This window comes from Camellia sinensis, chromosome 5 (genome assembly GCF_055761805.1).
Source record: "Camellia sinensis isolate YWXY chromosome 5, ASM5576180v1, whole genome shotgun sequence".
NCBI lineage: Eukaryota > Viridiplantae > Streptophyta > Magnoliopsida > Ericales > Theaceae > Camellia > Camellia sinensis.
Genome location: NC_138965.1, coordinates 187,890,220 through 187,913,765, shown reverse-complemented (window position 1 = coordinate 187,913,765; position 23,546 = coordinate 187,890,220). Strand labels below are relative to the sequence as shown.

The window sequence follows — 23,546 nt, the reverse complement described above, 5'->3', positions numbered from 1 at the left end:
TCACAATTACATTCTATGTTGCTATAATCATTTATTACTCTATTTTCCATCCTATTCAAATATAACAAAGAATTATAAACATCATTCTAAAATTTGACAAACATTTAACCCACCAAAAATAAACAGAAATAGTGCATTATTATTCGGTACAAATCTCTTAAACCAAAAAATAATCTTCCAAGACTTTTGACAAATATTAAAGTTAAAATAAAGATTTTATTTATGTAAAACAGAAGAGTGCAAAAAGAAGTATATCCCAATTCCATCAATTGATATTAAGGCCTCACATATTTAAAAATTAAAAAAAAAAAAAAATTGAGGCAGAGCAACATAAATAACATATAGATTGGAAAAGAAAGCACAACACAATAATCCAGTTCACTGCTTCAACATTTTCTTTTCTTTTAAGACTTTTAACAAACATTTGGCTTGTTTGGTTTATGAATTTGAGTAAAAATTTTAAAAAAAAAATAAAAAAATGGACGCAATATAAATACATTCCATTTATGTTTTACCCATCTTTTCATTTTCTTTTCTAAATCTTTATCCAAATTTATGAACCAACCATATCATTAGGGATTTGAAAATGAAAAATAAAAATGTGGGACACATTTTTTTTTTTTTTTTTCAAATCTGACTCAAATCTTTGATCTAAACACAATGTTAGAGCATGAATTTCTCAATAAAAAAAAATATTAAAAAAAAATCATTGTTCAATCAATCAAAAAAAAAAAAAAACCTCAAAATATATAATCCTTGCAAAAATTAGAAAAAAAAAGGCTTTCCAAAAATTTAAAAATAAATTAAAATTTATAATTTTGACAAGTTAGACCATACAAAAAAATTAGATCTCATAAATTAAAAACTTACTTCATCAACCCTCTCCTTTCCATGCAACTTACTTTTCTTTGACGAAGATTTTTTAATTTCTTTTCTTCTATGATGACTATTCAGCTTCTAATGGACTCAATAAACTCTTGTACTTTACAAAAAAATGATTTTTAATTCTTTTTGCAAATCATGTGTCGTTGTCTAGCGAGAGATAGAGAGTTGTTTAGTGGTGGGACTCACTAACCTTAAGTGGCAAGCCAGCTAGATTTTTGGTCATTTGTTCGATCATCTACTTGGGGCTGTAGCATTACTATAACAACAATGACATGCTTATGTTATTGACTGTTATTTTGACTGTTTTTATTATGGGTAAATTACACTAACTTCTCTTGAAGTTTGGTCTAATTACATTCTAATCTTGATGTTGTGAAAATTACATTTACACCTATGTGATTAATAGTCTCATTTCACAAACTTCTTACTTATATAAAAAGTAACAATTTTTAATAGAAAAATATAGAAAATTACATTGAAAAAAACAAAAGTAAAGTCAAGGAAAGGCAAAAAAACAGATGAAATAAAGCAAAGCAAGAAAAGAGAGAATGCACGAGTTCAATATTTTCATTCATTCTAAATAATTACATTGATAAAGGGTTAGTATAATTTCTTAAATGTCAAGAGATAATATGTATTAAATCCAAATCTCAAAAGGTGTAAATGTAATTTACCATTTTATTATTAAAGAGCTTGTTTAAATAATAAGTCAAAGGCTTGTTTTGGCAATTCGACTAAAAGTCATTTTTTTAAAATTTTTAGTTTTTTTGAGTCACATTAGCTCTCTGTTTTTTTATATATATTTTTTGAAAGAAATAAAAAAAATGCCAAAAAACAGTTTTTAACCTACTTTCTAAAACAAGTAATTTTTTTAATCAGATCTAAAACTCAATTTGATCATTTAAAGATTATTTGGCACAATCTATTTTAGCATATTTTTTTTTATCTTATTTGAATCATATTACCTCTCTATCATTTTATATATCTTTTCATAAAAGATTAAAAAAATATATTTGGGATTCGTTTGGCATTGGCCTTTTTAGCTAACTTTTTTGTATTGGGGCTTCTTTAGCTAGTTTTTTTTAGCCTTGTTTGATTTTTGTTTTGGGTTTTTTTTTTTACTTTTATGAGAAAAAAAGTGTAATAATTATGTGTAAAAATAATATTTTGTCTTATTGACTTATATAGCCTAATATGTCTTTTTGTGATTATTTAATTCCAAAATGCTAGCCAAACAATAACTTATAAATCATTACAAACAACAATTTAAGGGGGTGTTTGATTGGACGGACTGGATAAGGGGAGATTAGAATCCATCGGACTTGAGTCCTGAGACTATGAATCCCCCAGACTATTTGGTTGGATTGGATATGTATCCTTTATTTGTTTTTTCATGGGATTAGATGTCTAGAAAGGACTATTTTTAGTGAATCCAACGTTTGATTGGACGGATTGGATAGGATAAATGAACAAAAGACTATTTTACCATTTTTCAATTGTTTACTAAGTAATAGCAATATTAAACATATCTTTAATATTTTAATTATTTTTATCTAGATTAAATAAAAATTTATTTTATTTTATTTTTTACACAATTAAATAAATTTATTTTTTAAAAAATAAATAAATAAAATATCAATAAAAATTTATATTATTTTTTAATTAAAATTTTAAATAAATTTGTTTTTAAAAATAATAATAATTAAACAATGAAATTAAATAAAACATCTATTAACATTTAAATAATGAAATTAAATAAAATATAAACAAAATTTTAAAATAAAACATCAATAAAATATCTATAAAAAATTATTTAAAAATAAATAAATAAAACATCAATAAAAAGTTAAATAAAATTATTTTATTTTTAAATTGAGACATTTAAATTTTATTGAATTTTATTAAATATAATACATAATTAAATAGTAGAGGGTCAAAATGGTCATTTCATCACCTAATCCCAACAGTAAATAATCCCCCCAAAATTATCCCACCCCCCCGGATAAAATAATCCCCCATATGGGAAATAAGGAGTCCGGCCGGACTTCATGTCCGGCGGACTAAAAAAAAAACAAACATCGGATTGGATTTACTATGCGGATTACAATCTGCATAGTAAATAATCCCCCCCTTATCCCCCCAATGTGTGTTTGATTGGACGGACTGGATAAGGGGGATTAGAATCCATCGGACTTGAGTCCTGGGACTGTGAATCCCCCGGACTATTTGGTCGGATTGGATATGTATCCTGTGTTTGTTTTTTTATGGGATTAGATGTCTGGAAAGGACTATTTTTAGTGAATCCAACGTTTAGTTAGACGGATTGGATATGATAAATGAACAAAAGACTATTTTACCATTTTCAATTGTTTACTAAATAATAGCAATATTAAACATATCTTTAATATTTTAATTATTTTTAATTAAATAAATTTGTTTTTTTAAATAAAATAAATAAATAAAATAAAATATCAATAAAATTTGTTTTAAATCATTATTGTATAACAAATCATTATTTTTTTTACATGCAAAACTTTACTGTGTTTGTTTATTTACACAATTAAATAAATTTATTTTTTTTACACAATTAAATAAATAAATAACCACTAAATTTGATTTAATAAAATACTGTATAACCTGTATAAAAAATTTATATTATTTTTTAATTAAAATTTTAAATAAATTTTAAATAAAACACCTATTAAAATTTAAATAATGAAATTAAATAAATTATAAACAAAATTTTAAAATAAAACATCAATAAAATATCTATAAAAAATTATTTTAAAAAATTAAATAAATAAAACATCAATAAAAAGTTAAATAAAATTATTTTATTTTTAAATTGAGACATTTAAATTTTATTAAATTTTATTAAATATAATACATAATTAAATAGTAGAGGGTTAAAATGGTCATTTTCACATCTAATCCCAACAGTGGATAGTCCCCCACATTCTGTCCCACCCCCCAGGACAGAGTAGTCCCCCATATGGGGGACATGGAGTCCGGCTGTCCGACGGACTAAAAAAAAATTAAACGGCAGATAAAGAACACTATTTGGATAGTAATTCAAATAGTGGATAGTCCTCCCCAATTCCCCCAATCAAACATGCCCTAATTGTATATAATATATTTTTTAATTCATCTAAAATAAAATTGTGATTACATATGAATTTGGATGAAAATGGAGAGTGATGTGTTAACGGCAATGAAAATGATTGGGGAAAGACATATGCATCTTATAATTACCTTAAAAAAATTAAATTATTATATATTTTTTAAGTTATAATTAAGAAAAAATTATAATCAAACACAAATGAATCGTAATAAAAAATTTTAAAATAATATTATAGTTAAATAAAAAAATTAATTATAATTAAAGAAGAAAATATATAATATGCAAATGATAAGAGCATGTATAATAATATTCTCTAAATGGATTGATAAGTGTCAAATTATATTAAAAAATAAAAATAAATTCCAAACAGAGCTCCCAAACAGGGAATAAAGGAAACTAGCGAAATTACAACATTACCCATCTCAAATTTCTTTGAGATTTGGGCGCCAAAAAGGGTGGTGAGCAATTATTCTCTCTCTCCCTCCCTCCCTCCCTCCCCCCCTCTCTCCCTTCCATCACTGGTCTCTCTCACTTCCATCACTGGTCTCTCTCTCTCTCTCTCTCTCTCTCTCTCTCTCTCTCTCTCTCTCTCTTCCTTCTGTTCTATCTCTCTTTAAACCCTAAACCCTTTCTAGCTCTATCTTCGATCCATCTGAGAAAACCCGAAACCCTTCAAATTTACTCCTTCAATCGTCTTTCTAACGGAGAATATGAAGACGAAGCACAAACAAACCCTAAGACGAAGCAGATGAAGAAGACGAAGAAGTTTGAGATTGCTGAAATCTATCACGCATCTTGAAATCCAGGTATTTTATTTTTCTGAAATCGTCTTTATGATGATGGAGAATTGCTTCAAATTTGCTTGAGATTAGTTGAGATTGCTTGAAATCTGACTGAAATTGTTGTGATTATTGTTGTTTTTAGTCTTCTTCTTTTGTTTTTTTTTTTGGGTGAATTTTGTTAAAAAATATTATTTTATGTTTAGGGGAGACCTGTTTTTGCCAACTCTGCCAAAATTTGGCAATGGAAGCCCCTTTGGCAGCCCACTGTGGATGCTCTTATATTTTATTTTATTAAATTTTCAATGATTATTTCTATTGTAATTATATTTAATTATGATGTGATAGCTTATTTCTGCTCAATCCCACAATTGAAACACTGACCCTTAACTTGGTTTTTGATATTTTAACACTACATAATTCATGGTTTCAAGAAACTAACAATATTTACAAGTACTCTTAGGTGAAACTGTCTTAATTGAAAGTCAAAACAAACAATTTTAGACTAACTTAAAGAATTTTGGAGTTGACAATTTGAGGTGCAATTGAATAATAGGCTTCATGATAATCTGACATTGTAAAATAGTTGTTAGCAATATTTTATCCTCATTGGCTGCAATTTGTTGGAGCTACCGAGCATACCAGTATTATTTACTTTACCTAGGGATAATTATGTTCTAAAAATGTTTTGTACTTGTAGAGATATATTATAAAGTATAGATTTGTGTGCATGTAACACATGTGCACCTCTTTTATTTCCAATTTATTAGTTTATTATATCAGGTTTTAGCAACTGGTGCTTAGGACATGAAGCAATACGAAAACCTGATTCCTAAAGTTCATGTCTCTCATTAAAGTGGACTGATCTGCTGTTTTATTTCAATTTTATAGGATAAATGTCCCCTGTTATTTTAGATGTGGGTTTTTCCCCCTATGCGTTAATTTGTTCATCATTCCTGGGATGAATTCAACGTAGAATTGTCCTGCTAGGAATTCTACAATCAAACGACTTGAAATTTTGTTCAACATGAATCAAAAATATGAAACAACTTGAAATTGGATCTTCATATTGATAAATGCTTCGTTGAATGCTGATTCCTAGTTCAATAATAACAATTAGACTCTCTTGTTCTTTTTTTCTTTTTTTTTTTGAGATTTTGTTTGTGCATTGGTGTTTACAGTTGACATCACTGTCCTATATGTGCGTGTAAGCATTTTGTTTCTTTTTCTATTGATGTGCAGGATATAGAAAGGTCAAAATTTGATGGATAAGGTTCCAAAAAACATATATTCATTGTGCTGCATAGTTGGGTCACGCTTACGGTTGATCCGGATGTGTTGGCTTTTGTAGATTTGTTGAGGATTTGATTAGTTAGTTTTTGGTCCGTTGATAGGCTTGACTTTTGTATTCTTTGCATCATCTTGATGTTTTTCTAATAAAGTTTGTTTATTTATCCCAAAAAAACAAAACATAGATTCATTGTTTCAGTGAACTGTGCTGGAGGAGGCAGGGTAGACTATAAAAGCAACACAAGTTTCTTTTTATCAGAAATGTCACAATATTATGACATTGATGATATTATTGCAGAAGATGAGGTATTACTCATTTCTTCTCATTTGGATGGCTTGACTTCCATTTCTTCTGAATTTCTCTTTCAAATATTCGTACGTGTTTGTTCTTGCTCACAGCTTGTCCCAGCTGTATTCCAAGTGTCCGCAAATGGAGTTGGTCTCTTTGATTCTAGTGATGAAACAAATAAGGTAAATTCTAATTTTGGACCAAGTCAAATCCTAAAGAAGCTTCAGGGGAGGAGTGGGTTGCTAACTCCACTTTGATTGTTGTGTTTCTCAATGTCAGGTAGAACAAGGTTCAAAAGTAGAGCTTCCTTTTTGGCTTGCTCGTGAGCTGCACCTGAGACAAGCAGTATCCATTAATCTTCCCCACTGTTTCAATCAAAAGTAAAGCTCATAATAGCTCTGACAGACACCTTTATACTCAATTTAAAATAGTAATGGAGGATTTTAATGAGCTAGATTACATGACATAACCTATTTTATACACTTCCATGTTAGACAGTACACATGCAGCATTCGAACCTCTCTTAGGTTAATATCGGATCTCTTATGGCCTATTTTTTTTTTCTCCAGTGTCCATGCTATATTATCCTAGTTACATTACTGACTGGGTAGTTACAACCCCGTTAGGTGAAGCAACTTTCTCCAAATCCCTACCTGGAATTTGGTGGGACTGAAAAAATGTGCTTGTGAATTCCCTTTATGTGCAACCTACTAAAGTAGAGGCATGCTGAAATAGTTGGACATGATGTTTTTAATTGAAAGACTTGATTACTCTTGTTTCCTTTGCTCCATGTGTCTCTTACATATTGTTTTCCAATGCCAGAACAAGGGAGGAACTTGCGGCTGATGCGGCACATGTGGATCTAAGGAATCGATGTCCATACTTCTATGAATTAGGACGCAAGTTATTTACACTGTAATGTCCTCTACTCCTTCCAAGTGAAGTTGCAAATTATTTATTTTTCCTTAATTGCTTTAATTGTGGTTCAAAGATTTTAGCGTTATTTTCTTCATCCAGATCTTTCAATTGTGAGAACAGAAAATTAGCTTAGTATATTTGGATCCTCCAAGATCATTGGTGCACCAAATTTCCACAATACCCTAAACCATTTGATGGTACTATCACATTGAGTTCTTGAGTGGAAGTTGCCTGGTTATGATATCAGTTGGAAATCCATGATGATGGTGGAATGTTTTAACTTCTTGGAATCATGCCAGATAACACATCTAGAAGTATATGGAGATGGCAGTAGGTAATTGGTGTTCTTCTACCAACCATCACTTCCTTATCAAGATGGTCAATGGGAGTAATTTGTCTAAGTTAAATTGTGTCTTTGTCAATGTCATGTTGTGGAAAACCTAGATGGAGGAGATACGGATGAAGGCTGGAGACCACTTGCATCCAAAATAGCTTTTGCAATTATAATCTTGTGAGCCAATTGCTGCTGTCCATATCAGGCTCAGGAAAGAGTAAAGCTTACAGAAAATTTGGAAATTGGCAAGATATCGAGGCAGCGCTTATTAAGACCTAACCATTATAAAGTTTTTAGACGTATTATAAGTCTTATTTTATGTTTTTTAGGGTATTTATGCTTTTGGCTAGTTTTTATTTATTTATTTTATGTTTTTATGTTTTATTAAGGGTGATAATATTTTTGTTGACAAGGGCTTCAGTTTTGTGGTCCATAGGTCTTAATGTTAGTCAAGATATGTAATAGGGTCTTCATATATGGTCTTTATTTGGCTTTCAATAGGGCTGTAGCCTGTAAGCTAAAATCTTAAATTTTTAATTCTATGTCAGTCTTAGTTGGAATAAGAGATCTTAAATTTTTAATTCTGAGTTAGTCTTAGTTGGAATAAGAGATCTCTAGTAGCGTATATATTCAAATGCAATGGCGGTTAGTATGGAGAACTATTCAGTGCTTTTGAAGCTTCTATGGGATTGAGTGGTGCACCGTGCACCTTACCGGCTGCCTATAAGAGTGATTTGTATATTCTCCTCCCCATTCTCCACTTTGCAATTTGTGGCATTTTTATGTCTGCAATCATCGTCTTAACCACCCTTTTCAATTTGAAAACCCTTCGTTGTTATGCCCAATTGTTCAAAAAACATAAATGCTAATGTGCAGTTCACATGCCCCAAAACTTTGCCTCTAATTAACTGGAGGAGTGCTTTTAACTTCTACATCTAATTATTAACTTTCAGCTTGTAAAAAGCTGCACTAAACAGGCCCCAACCCTATTTCTTTGTGATGGACAGAGTTGGTGATAAAACCATTGGAACCTTGCTGCTTGCTGCATTTCAGACCAGGTACAAGGAAGTGCTGATCAAGGCACAAACTGCAGCACTGGCAGTGGCTCCTAAATTCTTGACACTTCTAACTATAGAAGAAACGAAATGTGAGAGACTAATCTAACACATTTCATCTATTTATTATCAAATCTCACCTTTGTTATTTGTGCAAGAGGGCTTAAATTTTTTTTTTTGTGCTTTGTGAAGTGTACGAGGCTGCTCAATCCTCAATGGTAGCATTTAAGAAGTGGCGAATGGGTGGACCCAGATTTCAGAAAGCATCTGTTCTTGGGAGGAAAAGAAGACCATTGGAATAGGTGCAATGCAATCTCTGATGTTATGATGCAACTCATTATCTGGTCTGAAGTTGTCTATTGGTGTGAGATGGATCCAATTTCAGGTTCTTGAATTGATAAGAATTAAGGCAGCATAGTGGTCCATTACAAATTATAAATTTTAATCTATCAATTTTCTTTCTTTTGATGATGCTGACTCGGTTTAAACGGCAACTGTCATGATGGAGAACTGCTTTTATAAAAATTATGCAGGGGTCATGTTTCAAAGAATCAGTCAGTTTAGTAAGTAGGGTTTACTTACAAACTGTTTTCTGTGTTAAGAAGTATGAGATGCGTGATGTTTCTTTAATGTCGTACTTTGAAGTTATTGTAATGTTGTTCCTTTTATATAAATGAAGTTTTACTATTCTCAAAAAAAAAAAAAAATGTATGAGATAAAATTGAAGATTGTTATGAGGAGGAGCTCAAGCTTTTGTATGTTTCACAATTGTAATGATATGAGCTTTTTGACATCTGTGTTGCTGCAATACCAAGTTCAGGCATGTGATCGTGCAATTTATGTATTTATTTATTTCCTTTTCCAAGTTAGTTTCAGGCAATTGATGTTTCTTCATAATTTCAAACTCCAAACCTTTCCCTAGAATTCTAGAGGTAAAAAAAATCACATATCTCTAATGGTTGATCTTTTTAAATTTTCATCTAATCAAATCTGATAAAGAATTTGATGAATTATCAATTTGATGAAAAAGTATATATATTTCTCCCTTGATTTGATGAAATGATTGGTGGTTTTTGACTCTTTGTCATCAAACTTAAATTTGATATAGAAAAAAATGAGGTTAAGGATTGGAGATGGGCATGGGAACATTTTGTACAATCTATAACAGCCCTACTTGTGATCCTAGGCTCCCTTATCAACTCCAACTAAAATGAGAATTTTTAAAAAGATTTTTATGAAAGGGTTGAAAGAGTAATGCTTGGTAGCTCGAATATGAAGTTGGCTCGAATGGTTTGGAATTCATTTTGCCGGTCATTCGGGCGGACATCTGGGTGGTCGTCTGGCAAGGAGGTTGACAGTTGCGGTCGACAATGGTGATAATTGCGGTAGACAATCTTTCACCTGGTCATCCGGGCAGACGTTCGGCCTATACAAATTCAGGTCATTCGAGCTCTCTCCAATTCGAGCTGTCACGCTTTTTTCGAGTTGAAATAGTTTATATTAAATTAAGTTTTTTTAGTTTAAATTTAGAATCAAATTAGATGATAAAAGTTGTGAATGATTGGACATGTTCCTAGTACCAATATTTGTTATGGTACCCAAAAAAACAAAAATCAAGAGGAATAATGTATCAATGGAAAATGGAGTAAAAATTTGCTAATCAATTAGTGAGAATCTTTTTGGGGTGCAAGCACACATTTTGAGATTTGTATTTGTAAATCAATGACTTGTGAACATTAAGCATTTTTTTCCTCAACAAATTCAACGTACAAATGGTTTGGGTTATCAGAAAATACTTTTCAAAAAATTCTATATTTTTGTTTTTCGTATTTTTTTATTTTTACTAAATATTTTTAATATTTTAAACAATTTTTTCAATTTTTAGACACATAATATAAATACACTTAAAAAGTATAATATTTGTGAATTTTTTTTTAAAAAATTCATTAAATACCAAAAATATAAAAAAATATAAAAATTCAATACATTTTCGTATTTTTGTGTATTTATTAATTTTTTAAAATATTTTTTTACAAATATTTTACTATTTAGACACATCTAAGTAGTGTGCATCTAAAAAAGTAAAAAGAATTGCTTAAAATTTTAAAAATATTCACTAAAAAAAAAAATACCAAAAACAAAACTTAATTTTAAAAAAATTGAACTCAAAAAATTAAAACCAAACACACTGATTAATTTTATTATTTTTTTTAACGACAAATGCCATTGGTTGATCTTTGTTTTTTGTGAGTCATTTTCTATAATAAAGATTAGATTAGCTTGATTAAAATATTCTACTTCCAACTATAAAAACGAAAAGATTATGGGGACGGGGATGGGGATTGGGGATGGTGAGTGAAAGTTGAAAACAGAGGGTGTTCACGTTGTACTTGAAAAAGTTAGTGTCCTATCTGTGTGTCCTAATATGCTCATGTTTATCTATATAAAAACTTTATTTTCTGTTATAACTTTATGCTGAATTTGAATAATAAAATGACTTGTTTTTTTTTTTGTTACAGGAAAATCCTCCCTACCCTCCCGCAGGTCCAAGACAGCGCTCTTTCCAGAGATCACCAGAGTGTCTTAAGAGGTCGGGACAAGTTCTCAAATTATAGTCTTCTCACTCGAACTTATTTAATATACGATTCTTCTTTTTTTATGTGATTGTATCTTCTAAGTCACTACAAACTTCAATAATATCACTAAAACTACTGCCTAGTTGAAAAACCATTCAAGACTTGACAAATGCTCTTGAATGAAAGGCACCTTGCCCTTTATGCCCATGCAACAAGTTAATCCCATTTCAACTTTTTTTTTTTTTTTTGGTTATTTATATTTTTTGTTATGGGTGTGGCAACTCTGGGTGATTTTAATTTGTTGTTAGATGGACACAAAGGTAAATAGCGGGATGTCTAATCCAAAACATGAATGATTTTGGATTAATAAAAATTAAGTTGGAGCATTATATGACCTTATGTTGTTTCCTAAAGGTAGATCTCACAGTTTAATTCAATAAAAATAATTTTTTTTTTACTATATAACCTTGACTTGGGACACCAAATAATTTTGGGATTTTGTTCACATTAGTGCATAGTTGAAAAAATATTTTCAAATTAGTTAAAAACTTCATAAATATTAAAAAGTAAATTATAAACCTTTTCATGATTTTGTAATTAAGTTTTAAAGATAACATGTAATTTCCCCAATAATTTTCCAGTTTTTATAATGACTAACAAGTAAAGTTGAGACGTTCCTATTTTGAAGTCCACTGTTATATTCTTGAATTTAAGAAAGAACACCATATAATGTAATGACATTCTATTTAACCAGTTAATCTTTTGTTCTGTTGGAGACCTCTTTGTATGACTTTTATTTATTTTTTTATTTCAATCTAAACCATCAACCTATTTTTATTAAATAAATAAATTAATTAATCATTAAACTCAATGTGTATACATAGAATATTTAAAATACTATTTTTTGTTGAGTTTAAAGACTAAAATAAAAATTTTTCGGTAATTTTACATAAGGATAATAGACAAATGATTTAGATCGAAAACAAATAAAAAACTTATAATTTAAATTGACAAAATTAAAAACTCAAATTTATTTTGTTGCAAGAGTTGAATCTTGGAATTTTTTTTTTGTAGTTTCCCCTATGTATTAACATCCATCAAAACAAGTTTCTAGGCCTACAAACGTGTAGTTTTTGCTTCACAAAGTAGTCAATTCATTAACTAAAAGGAGAATTACATTAAAAAAAAAAGAAAAAAAGAAAAGGTGATTATATTGTCGCCAAAATACAAAAATAACATTGCCACAAAGAGAAGTCACAGCTGTTAAATAGGACATCATACCTACTTGAGATGATTTGAATGTAAACCAACTTGGAAAAGGAAATCAGCATAAAGCTTGAACAAACACCACTTTCGCTCACACCTCATTTCTACCAACAAAACTACTGTGATTTCTCCATGAGGATGATAGTTTTACTAATATAATACAATATCACTAGCAAAAACTGCACATGGAACTACTCACAAAGTAGCTTCTTTCACAATTCCTCCTCCTCTCTTCATTGGTTTCTGGACAAACAAAGGCATCAATTATACCAGTATAGTTAGGTTCCACTACCAAATTAGTTTAGTAATCAGATCAGATGTGTCATACCAGTTTAGTTTTTAATAAAGAGCGCTTCATTAGCAATTGATCTTCATGCGCTTCTTTCTTTACACGCTGGCACTCTCCGCACCAGCTAGAGAAATCACTCTGATATCTATTCAGCTCTCTAAATAAGGAACTGTAAAGAGAAAATTGTGCAAATGCAATGTGCATGAAAATTAAGCATAGGAACAATTAAATGACACAGATGCTTGCCAATCCAAAATGAATAGTTAAGAAAACTTCATAATTTTTAGAAGTTCCAAATGTACTAGTTCTGGAACATATCTACTATTACATAACGGGAAGCCCAGTTTGGCGTTCCCTATTTTTGAAGCCCCACCAGGTTTTCACTTTTCTGAAGACAGCTGATTACAATTTTTTTGGGTACATGCGTTGTTTTCTTAGGCTTAGAATGAAAACATAAAAAGTTGGATGAGAAACTTCTTAGGCTTAGGTTGGCACAACAAAAAACTTTAACAGACCTTAAAGGTATGGATGGCAATTTGAACTCCGCCCAACGGGGACCCGGTCCCCTGACCTCGATTAGAATGATTTTTCCATGAAAATACCCCCGACGGGCCGGAGATGGTATTCGAAAATAAATCCCCGACAATTTTCGGGCCGGGGACGATGATACGTTCCTCGGCCCTGTCTCCGTTTGCCCGAACTAAAAGTACTATTATACCCTATGATGCACGGACACGGATATAAGACACGACATGGACGCGGCGGACATGCAAATTTTTAAAAAATGAAGGACACAACACGCTGGGGACACGTTTAATATACATAATTTTATTTATTATATGTCCAAAATTAAAAAAAAAAAATTATTAGTTCCTATACAATTATAATAATAATAATAAAATTAATAAACATATTTCTTAAATTTTTTTAATAAAAGTTGATTATGTTTTAAATAAAAATAATTTATTCTATAAATTTTAGGTTTAAAAAAAGGGAAAAAAAAAAAAGGGAAGAGAGATGAAATCAGGAAAGAAAAGGAAGAGAGAAACAAGGGTAGAAAAAAAGAGAGAGAAGTGAAAAGAGGCGAGTGAAATCAAAAAAGAGAGAACAGAAGAAGAAAAGAGAGAAGTGAAAAAAGGAGAGTGAAATCAGAAAAGGGAGAATAGAAGAGGGAGGGGAGAGAGACGAAACAGTAAAGGGAGGGGAGAGATCGAACAAAAAAGGGAGGAGAAGAACCAGAGAAGAAGACAAACATAGAAGATGAAGGATAGAGAAGACGAAGAGAAAGAAGCAGAGCAGAGAAGGCGAAGAAGATTACCTCAGGTTAGGACTTCTTCGATTGATCTCTTTTGAACAGGTTAGGGCTTCTTCGTTCAATCAATCTCTCCCTCGATCTCTTTCTCTCTAACAGCTTAGGGTTCTTCGATCCGTGTCCAGAACGTGTCATCGTGTGTCCACCGCGTGTCCAATTGAAAAAATTCAAAAAAAAAAAAAAAAGGACACGTTAGATAGTGTCGGACATGTGTCCACAGCGTGTCCAACGCGTGTCAATGTTTGTGTCCGACACGTGTCTGACACTCGTATGCCGGCCCTGGGAACATATTGGTGCTTCATAGATTATATCCCTTTATCCATTCATATATATACCCCTCTCTGTCACTCTCTCTCTCTCTCTCTCTTTGACTCACAGATCGACGGCCTCGATCACTTCGCTGCCACTCCTTACTTCATCGCCGCCGCCGTATGACCACCACTTCCGCCGCCACCGTCTATATCGGTGTTGTCGATCTTGGATTTCAAATCAGATTCGTTCAATCTGTTAGATCCAAACCCCTCCACACCGCTATAAACCCTAGCCCTACTCTCCTACAATCTCTTCGCCACCTCCTTCTCCACTACCTCCGTTGTTCGCCACTCCTCCGCCACCCTTAGCTCTCGCTTACTCCTCTGCCCCATATCTGGAGCTTCTCTCTCTCTCTCTTCTCTATCTTTCCATCCCACTCTATTCCTCTCTTTCTCTGTGTTATATACATATACAAAAATGTTTCATGTCCCCTTTTTCCCCACCCCCTTTGACCCCCTCTCTCTCTCATTGGTTACATTTTCTTTTTCTTTTTTCTTTTTTTCCTGCTCCTCCAATCACCACCCGTCACGTGTCTGTGGGGGTTGTTGGGGTGGTGAATGGAGGGGGTCTCTATCATGGCTCATACATATATATTATAGATTTGAGCTCAGATCTGTGAGATCTAAGTTAGATCTGTTGTTGATGAAGTGATGATCTACAATTTTCAAAAAAAAAAAAAAAGGGTTGGGGATTTTGCGTGGTCGGGGAAACTCGATCCCCGTTAGGAGGCTAGATGGGGGGGTAATGGGTTCTCCACCGGGGATCGGGGGCAGAGACGGGGAATTTTGTACCTTCGGGGATCGGGGACGGGGAGTGTAATCCCCGGCCCCGCCTTGGCTTGTTGTCATTCCTACTTAAAGGTGTCCCTAAGCCTACCAATATGCATCTAGCATGAAAAACCAAAGGGGCATCATCCTCCCAAACTTTTTGATTCAGAGCTGCCTGGCGTCTAAGAAGGTGAGATAGCATTCAAACAACTTATGTTGTGTGCCAACGGTAACAAATGAAAAAGAAGAAAAAAAAATGCAGCAACTTCTTATTATTAGAATCACATGTTCAACAAGCAAGCAAAGAAAGTGAGGAACCAATATACCTTCTGCACCATAGCAGTAAGTTGATCCTATGCCCAGATTTTGTGGGTCTAGCACCATGCCGATGCCGACCACGATGAAGAACTGCATGTCCCGGAACATGGGAATAGTCGAAGATTTCCTATGAATGCACCATAATAAACTACAATAAGTGATACAAACAATAAGGCCGAGAACAATGAAATTAAAGAAGTGACAAAGTTCGGAAATTGCTTGGTTGAAATACAAATCCACTCAGAACCAATTGGAATCATGTGTACCAAAGTTTTTAGCCTTTTTAGAGTATAGATTTATAGTTATTTAGGCTGGGTATTAAACTAGTTATTTTCTTACAAGTTTGATAGAATTTCATAAGGGTATTTTGGTAATTTGCAGGCATGGGTCGTACTGCCCATCTATAGTCTTGGGAGTCGAGATAAATAATTGTTTGTTTGTTTTTTTCGAGTCTTACTTTTATAAGTTTTTGGAAATAAAAATCTAATCCCCTATGTAGTAATAGTACTTAGAAGTCCTAATCCTAGTCAGTGTAGGAAATTCCTTAAAGTCTATAAAGCAATGTAATTTAGTTTAATTCAACAGAGAACATGTTTTGATTGTGAGACTTTTGAAGCTCTTTATGAAACGTGATACAATCAAACCCCAAGTGAGATGCTTAAGGCTCCTAGGAGTGAATTCTAAAATTTTCTTCTTCTTGTTATTTTTCTGCATCTTAGCTTCTAATAACACCAAAACCAGATTTAAACCATCTTTTTTCCATCATTAAACACGGGCATTATTATTACTTCCCTCAACCTTCCAATCCTAGAACCATAAGGTACTCAAACAGCGTATTTTGTGGTTCAACCTACCTGTTATTCTCACTAATTATAATTACATTACAAGAGTTTGTGGTTCAAATAAATGTATATGAGAAAATAAGGAGGTACACCTTTTGTTTATAAACAACAGAGGGCAACATATGGCCTTGTGAGTATCCTACTACAAAATGAAACAAAGAGTAAGAAAGCAAAAGGCATAACATTTGTTGGTTTGGAATGTTCTAAAAAAGTGCACTTTTTGACTTATTGGCTTATATGGGTTGGGTTTGGGTTTGGTTTGATGTGATGTGTTAGAGAGGTGATGTGATTTAAATAAGATGATGTGACTTAAATAGGATAGTGACTTTTTGACTTTTTGGCTTTTTTAGGTTATGCCAAACCTACTGGCTCGAAAATTTAGAAAAAACATCTTTGTGGAGTTTTCTTATTGTTATTATTAAATGATGAAAATCTTGCAGAGTACAATGTCTCACAGTGAGCCTTCTTGACAAATTCAAGTCAATGAGACTATTATTGACAAACAAAAAGACCACTAAATGAGTAAATAGGAGGTTGGCTTGCAGGCTGTGCCTGTTTCAAAAGCCAGAAGGGTGAAGACCTTTCTATGACTGCAGACCAAATAAAAGCTTTTGATAAAGATGTTTACTTAATTGCAGTCAAATATCACTGCTTTTAATGATAACATACCTCTGATTGAGTTTCTGCATTGACATGATCTTCACATCTGACGCCCCGAAAGAACAATTCTCCACCAGAAAATTGCTTGCCCAAGCAAACATTCAAAGTAACTTCTGAGTCATCCACATGGAAACCTATAAAGGTAAATTATTTTCAGATTCTAAAGTCCAAACAACAATGCAATTACTTTCATGTTGAGAATATGGAGCACAAAACACAAATAAAGAAGCATACAATATTTTTCTATTTATGTAAATATAGATGATAAAATTATAGAGATTGAAGAAACATAGTGAGAAAATATACACATCAAACAAAAACACTATCCATTTTGAACCAAAATGTACAGGACAAACCAAGTATCATGATGCTAGAACCCAGTGTAGATAGGATTATGGAGGTTTGTTGAAGTGGAAAAACTCATCCAGAGGCACCAGAAACTCAAGGGGGCCTGGGAGAGAGATGTACCAGTCCAGCCGAAAGAGAGTGAAAGAATCTAAAACTTACATACAGTTCTCTGTGAAAGTACAGAGATCCAGAACTTGAAATAGAAGCCTCAATCTGAGTGTTGTAGTCATGACGTAAGAGAAGTATGCCCATCTATTCATAGAAGGTGAGCACAAGACTATAACTATATGTATGAGAAGGCTGGCAACAGTAGGGAAATCTGTTAGGTTGCTAGAACTGTCTCTTGGCGAGGGATTGCAATGGTGAAGTCTCTCTCTTAGTTGACTAGCCCAAGGTAGCTTGACCCACCCGGGGGGGGGGGGGGGGGGGGAGAGCACTGTAGCGAAGCCTTCATCTTTAGCCTCTATTCCATAAGACCCTGCAGTCTCACAGTACATGTTAGGCAACTACCTCATCGCCTAGGTGAGTAAACAGGTGGTGTAACTCCTGCAGAAAGTAGTCATGAGGTGTGACCTACACTTCCGAGTCTTTGACTCTTGTGAGACGTGAATATTTTACTCTCACGGGTGTCAAGAAGGAAACTGAAGCACACAATTAAGTGTTGTTGGTCCTCTTAAGTTTCTTTGGTGTGATCAAACAAGTGTTCCTCGTCACCAGACATGAGTAGGTGTACATGATGACATGTAAAGCACACATCATTTCACAATTTCCAATTTCTCCACATCAGGCAAAAATTAGAGTTCTATAAAAGCTTGGTGCACTAGATGAACTAATAAACTATACCAAGCATTGTCCAAAACATGAAGAAAGCTGCGAGGACCATCCATCGGTAACACAGGCAAATTCTAGGTTGCATCATTGTCCCAAGCAGAGAAACAACTTGTCCTTAAGGTTAGTGTCAATTTCATTTATGCCCTTGCTATTGACCTAAGCAAGAAACCAAAAATCTATACCTGAATCAATCACACCGATGGACTAGGCATTTACTTATTTTATATAATTACCATGCCAAGGGGGGATACATAATTTTGGCCTATTTAGAGCAGTGGTGAGCTCATATTCTCAACTAGGGGTGGCATTGAGTGTTAGATCCTCAGGCTTCTATGACTCAAAAACAAAAAACAAAAAACAAAATAAGCAAAAAAGTCATTTGTGACTTTCCAAAAAACACACTCAGTTTTTTAGTTGCAGATCCAATGGCAGCAATCCAAGCTGATAGTCTGTTTTATTTATGCCAGGTTAGATAGTTCTGCAGCATTTATCAAATTATATAATTCTCCATCCTACTTAAGTTCAAAAGAAGGTTAAATTAAAATAGACACTTAGTACACTACATTCCAGAAAATTATAAATTAAAATAAGAAAAGAATTTTGCAAACTCAAGTTATGATACTGGTGTCAAACCAAAGCCTCAACAAAAGAAACTTCAACAACATGTATGTCTATTATGCCAATTAACGGCAAACGTAATCTTAATATTACTTAAATAGAGCATTACGTGTAAAAATGTGTAAACAATCATCATATGGAGGAAGGATAGTTGAAGAGATCACCCACCCAGTTTTAGATCCCGCTGTTTTCCATACTCGACCACAAAACCATGATGAGAATCTAGCGTAGATCCACCAACTTCAGGAAAGAAAACTGCAAAAGATTAAATTAGATTAGATGAAGAATAATAAAAAGATTTAGAGAATATCTAATACATCATTCAGCTTAGTATCTACTTTTCAAATTAAAAATTAATCAACCCACTACCTGTAGATATAGGGCGTATAAAGTCTTCCATCAACTTCTCGAGCATGTTTTCCAAGCCAAAGTCATCAAGGACAACACCATATTTATTCATTGTATTCGGCCGCATGATTCTGAATTTTGTTTCATGAACCCACCTTTCGAAATTTTCTACCTAATCAATCAGAACCTGATAAGAAAACAAAAAAGCTAAACTACAAGCAAGAATAAAATTTAACATACTAGATTACAAAAACAAAGATAGGTGATACCTCGGACATCAACAATTCACAGAAACGAGGCTGAAGCATTTCAAACGTAAAAACTCCCTGAGAGGGTTCTCTCATTATACTTCTGAAACTCTCCTCCGTATTCTCATTGACTGCCTTGAGAAACGAGGGTACAAAGAAGTTCGCAGCATGCATAGTGTATAACTCCCCATGTAGAGGCTGCATAGATAAAGAAACAACTGAGAAGGAAAGAGATGAATACAACAATAAAGCAATTTAGTTTTTACAAGTAATCCGCTGAGGAAAAAATAAATAAAATATGAGAAGAACAAATGCAAATTTGGAGCTTCACGTGGAGCACACTTTGAGCTTTATAATATTTAGTGTCAAATTGAGTCCTATTTTTATGTATTTGGTGGTAGCTAGAATGCTTGTGAACAGATTTAGGCTAATAAAGCTCTACTGGTTAAGAAAATATTGATATTTTTGCAAATTATTCAAATAACAATTGTAGTGGTTGACTGTGGGTCATATTACGGCCAAGTTTGGCAATCACCTAATATAGCCAAAAAGTCAACTCTTCTTTCTACTTTTCTGTACGTCTTTTCGTAAAAATTCAAAAAGCTAACTAAAATAGCTAGTTCCCAAAACAACCAAATGAACGTTTGTAACAGATTAGTGCTTTGGATGCCCGATTACTAGAGGCAATTTTTGGAATTGCAATATTTGGTGAGGGTAAGGTTGGAATTTTAGTGCTTTAATGCCTCAATAGTAAACAAGCCAAGGAATTGGCTAAACAACATTGCACATGGAGGGATTATATATCCCCCCAATCCCACCTCACTTCTAATCCGGTGTTATATCCGCCCATTTAGTCTCAGCAGCCAAAAAGGGCCTAAAAAAATAGAAGAGATAAATGGATCCTCAAGTATATTATTTTCTTATTAAAAAAAATCACAAGTATATTACCCACTAGATTTCTAGCTTTACAGATTCTAAATTTTTTCAATTTCCTTATCTTTGGGGTTTGTCCAGGCTTGCTTTAACACATGAGGTTTCTCCTCTAGCCTTTAAACATTAATCAGACAGTGAAACTAATAAGCTAATCATATTTTATCATATGGACAACCAAAATGCTTTTTAGATAAAAATGTTATAAAGTCATCAAAGTAGTTCAAATTATGGAAAATAAATACCTGATAGTTTGATATTATCTTCTGCCTGTATCTTTTATGCCCCTGAACCTGTTAAAACGTAGTGCAAATCAATCAAGAAATGGACACTAATAGCAGAAGAAAATTGTCAGGGAAATTCGATAAAAAGATAATCATGTCTGTAAAGATAGTACACTTGTCCATAAAGAAAGACCCACTGGTAACCAAATGATCACCATTACAGGACTCCCCTAAGGAAGACCCATCTAATTCTGCTTCTTTATAGATGGAAATAATGGAACAATATAACTAAATATGTATCAAAATAAACAGATGAAATATGAGTGAGGTTTAGCTTGAGGTTCAAAAAGTAAAAACATAATAATAAATTCAATTTTTGCATATACACAATATATGGATGGATAGATGAAATATGAGGTCTAGCTTGAGCTTCAAAAAGTAAAAAAATATATAATACCTAAACTATCCCTTTAAATACAAATTAAACAAAATAAAAAGATACAGGTATCCTCACTCCACTTATTTTCTTTCTTTTCTCATCTACCGATCCAAACAATCATTACTTAAGATCAAAGCAATCACACTCCGTTTACATTGACACTGCTGTGTTTGGTTAGAGATTTGGGAAGGGATTTGAAAATGAAAAAGAAAAAGATAGGTAAAATATGAATAAAATATACATACATTTCACTTAATTTCGCATACATTTTTCCTTTTACTTTCCAAATTTCTAACCAAACACAACGTAACGGGTTTGGTGAGAAAAGAATCATTTCATTTCTTTTCTTTTCTCACCTCTAATCATTTCTTTTCTTTCCACATCGCTCGATCCAACCTGAGCGTAATGAAGATCAAATATAACACGTGTATAATCAAATACAAATAACTCCAAAAGTGGAAGAAAAAGCCCAATTAATAAAAGGAAATAAGACCCACACAGGTACGGAAATTCGAACCACTGCCCATTGAGATGCAGAAGTTCTATGTTAGAATATACACAAAATCAATGTTTTGACCAAATTTGATGATTAAAAAATATATGTTATATGGAGATGCTATAATAACAATAATAATGTATACTGACTCGAGTGAGTTCGCCTTCGGGTAAATATTCATGCATAACCCTCCTCATCTGCCCAAACTTGATACTGTCGCAAACAAAATTCTTGAGGAATGGAGTGAGGTAGCTCTCCATAGAGCTGAAGAGCAGAGGACTGAACTCCGATTGCATGTCTTCGTAGCTGCCAGGTTTGTAAGCTGGTTCGGGGTTTAAAGTGAGACAAGTAGGGAAGATCTGCTTCGGAAACATAGTCCAGTAGGCAATTCCTCTACTGGAGATCATCTGAGTCTGCTGCTCCTCCTCCCTTTCCACTGACATAGTTCTAGAGAGTGAGAGAGGGTGAGTGAATGTGTTTATTTGGAGAGAGATGATGGAGAATCGGGAGACAATGGGGAGAGGAGATTATGGAAGCATTTTTAGAGAGAGGGGGTTTGGTTTGGTCGGAATTTTAGGGTTTTGGGAGTTCAGGTCATGCTTGCTTGCTGCTGGTCAGTTCCGAGTCTCCATATGACTTTGCCGCTTGAAATGGGTGGTAATCAAAAAATAATTAGGGAAATTTCTATAGGGTAAATATAAATAGCCATGAAATTTATAGGGGGATGGGATGGCGTGAATAAATATATTTTAAATTTTTTATACAATGATATAATTTTTTATACAATGACATATAAAAAATAAAGAAGTGATGTAACTTATAAAATTATAAAAATGTATAATTTAAAGGGTGGTTTGGAATGATTTAAATAAATATATTTTTTGATTTTTTATAAAATATGAATTGTATGTAGATTGGATTTGAAGTGATAAGATAGTGACTTTTTGACTTTTTAAGTTATGATAAATAAGGCAATGCCTTACTTAAAATATGATTTGTCTTTCATAATTTTATAAATTAGAATTTGTCTATTAATTATTTTAGTTTCATAATAGGCGGTCTTTTTTATTAAATCAATTAATAATTTTTGGAGTATTTTATCAACTAGTTCTATTAGGTTTATTTATGTACAGGTCTTAACTGATAAATTTATCATTGTAAATTTATTCATTGAAATAAGAGAGAATGATAAATTTATCAATAGGACTTAATGAGTAATAAGTCTCAAAAGTAAAACTTATTGGTAATTTATCCTAGTTTGTAATGATATTATTAATTTATTTTAATTAATAATTCAAGTGATTTTATCATTATATAGGAGAACAATTAAAAATTTTATTTGTTTAGTTAATTTTGTTAAATAAATAGTTTGGTGAGAAGTTCTTTTATTAGTTTTGAAAGAGATTTTGTTTTCAATTTTACCCCTTATCTATATGTTGAAATTTTTGAACTATCTATTCAAATTTATATCTATTTGTTTAAATTTTTTGCTATCTATTTAAATTTATATCTATTTGTCCAAATTTTTTTGATTATTTCAAATTTTTTAACTATCTATTCATTTTTTCTGCTTGTATGTTCAATTTTTATTTATAGTTTCTCTTTTCATTTCCTTTTGTACTCTTTATCTGTTGAAAAAGAAAAAAGAAAAAAAGAAAAAAAACTATTTATTGCAATCATCATCAACAACAATAACATCTCTCTCACTCCTCACCAACAAATTTCAAAAGTTCACCAACAAATTTCAACAGATCACCCACACACCCAACATATCACCAATTGAGAATGTTTCTTTAGAAAGGAAAGGTTATTATGTGCACTCCTTTGGTATGCACTTTATACAAAAAACTTAACTTTTACCATGAGAAAATATGATCACGAAAAGTATAAGTTTGTCATTCATAACTTAGGATGTACACCATAATTTTGTCATTTATGACTTTTATCACAAAAATCATAAATTCCACCACAAAAATTCGTAGCTTTCATCATAAAAATTGTAATTTTTCTTATAATGTAGACCTTTTAAGAGTGTATATTGTCGCATTTCC

The 23,546-nt window shown here is 32.4% G+C and overlaps 2 protein-coding genes across 8 annotated transcripts; one reads left to right on the top strand and one right to left on the bottom strand.

Annotated features, from left to right (window-relative positions):
* Nucleotides 1-4,425: 4,425 nt before the first annotated feature.
* Nucleotides 4,426-9,405, top strand: LOC114323035 (DNA replication complex GINS protein PSF3). Of its 5 annotated transcripts, none has more exons than XM_028270492.2 (8): nucleotides 4,448-4,812; nucleotides 6,028-6,167; nucleotides 6,275-6,381; nucleotides 6,475-6,546; nucleotides 6,644-6,744; nucleotides 7,187-7,279; nucleotides 8,624-8,763; nucleotides 8,864-9,405. In XM_028270492.2, the coding sequence occupies exons 3-8, from the start codon at nucleotides 6,337-6,339 to the stop codon at nucleotides 8,971-8,973; spliced, it is 561 nt and encodes a 186-aa protein (XP_028126293.1). In that variant the 5' UTR covers nucleotides 4,448-4,812; nucleotides 6,028-6,167; nucleotides 6,275-6,336; the 3' UTR covers nucleotides 8,974-9,405. The 5 variants fall into 5 exon arrangements, with proteins under 5 accessions (XP_028126294.1, XP_028126293.1, XP_028126292.1 ...); XM_028270491.2 differs by having other exon boundaries at nucleotides 4,462-4,812; nucleotides 6,261-6,381; XM_028270493.2 differs by lacking the exon at nucleotides 6,028-6,167 and having other exon boundaries at nucleotides 4,426-4,812; nucleotides 6,261-6,381.
* Nucleotides 9,406-12,377: 2,972 nt separating this feature from the next.
* On the bottom strand, nucleotides 12,378-22,184 carry LOC114323037 (2-oxoglutarate and iron-dependent oxygenase domain-containing protein CP2). 3 transcript variants are annotated; one of them, XM_082870831.1, is made up of 9 exons: nucleotides 21,645-22,184; nucleotides 20,582-20,629; nucleotides 19,428-19,604; nucleotides 19,180-19,330; nucleotides 18,979-19,065; nucleotides 17,023-17,147; nucleotides 15,520-15,638; nucleotides 12,842-12,971; nucleotides 12,378-12,756 (listed from the first exon to the last, which is right to left on the bottom strand). In XM_082870831.1, the coding sequence occupies exons 1-9, from the start codon at nucleotides 21,936-21,938 to the stop codon at nucleotides 12,709-12,711; spliced, it is 1,179 nt and encodes a 392-aa protein (XP_082726957.1). In that variant the 5' UTR covers nucleotides 21,939-22,184; the 3' UTR covers nucleotides 12,378-12,708. The 3 variants fall into 3 exon arrangements, with proteins under 3 accessions (XP_082726957.1, XP_082726958.1, XP_082726959.1); XM_082870832.1 differs by having other exon boundaries at nucleotides 12,842-12,947; nucleotides 21,645-22,169; XM_082870833.1 differs by lacking the exon at nucleotides 21,645-22,184 and adding an exon at nucleotides 20,734-20,913.
* Nucleotides 22,185-23,546: the final 1,362 nt, after the last annotated feature.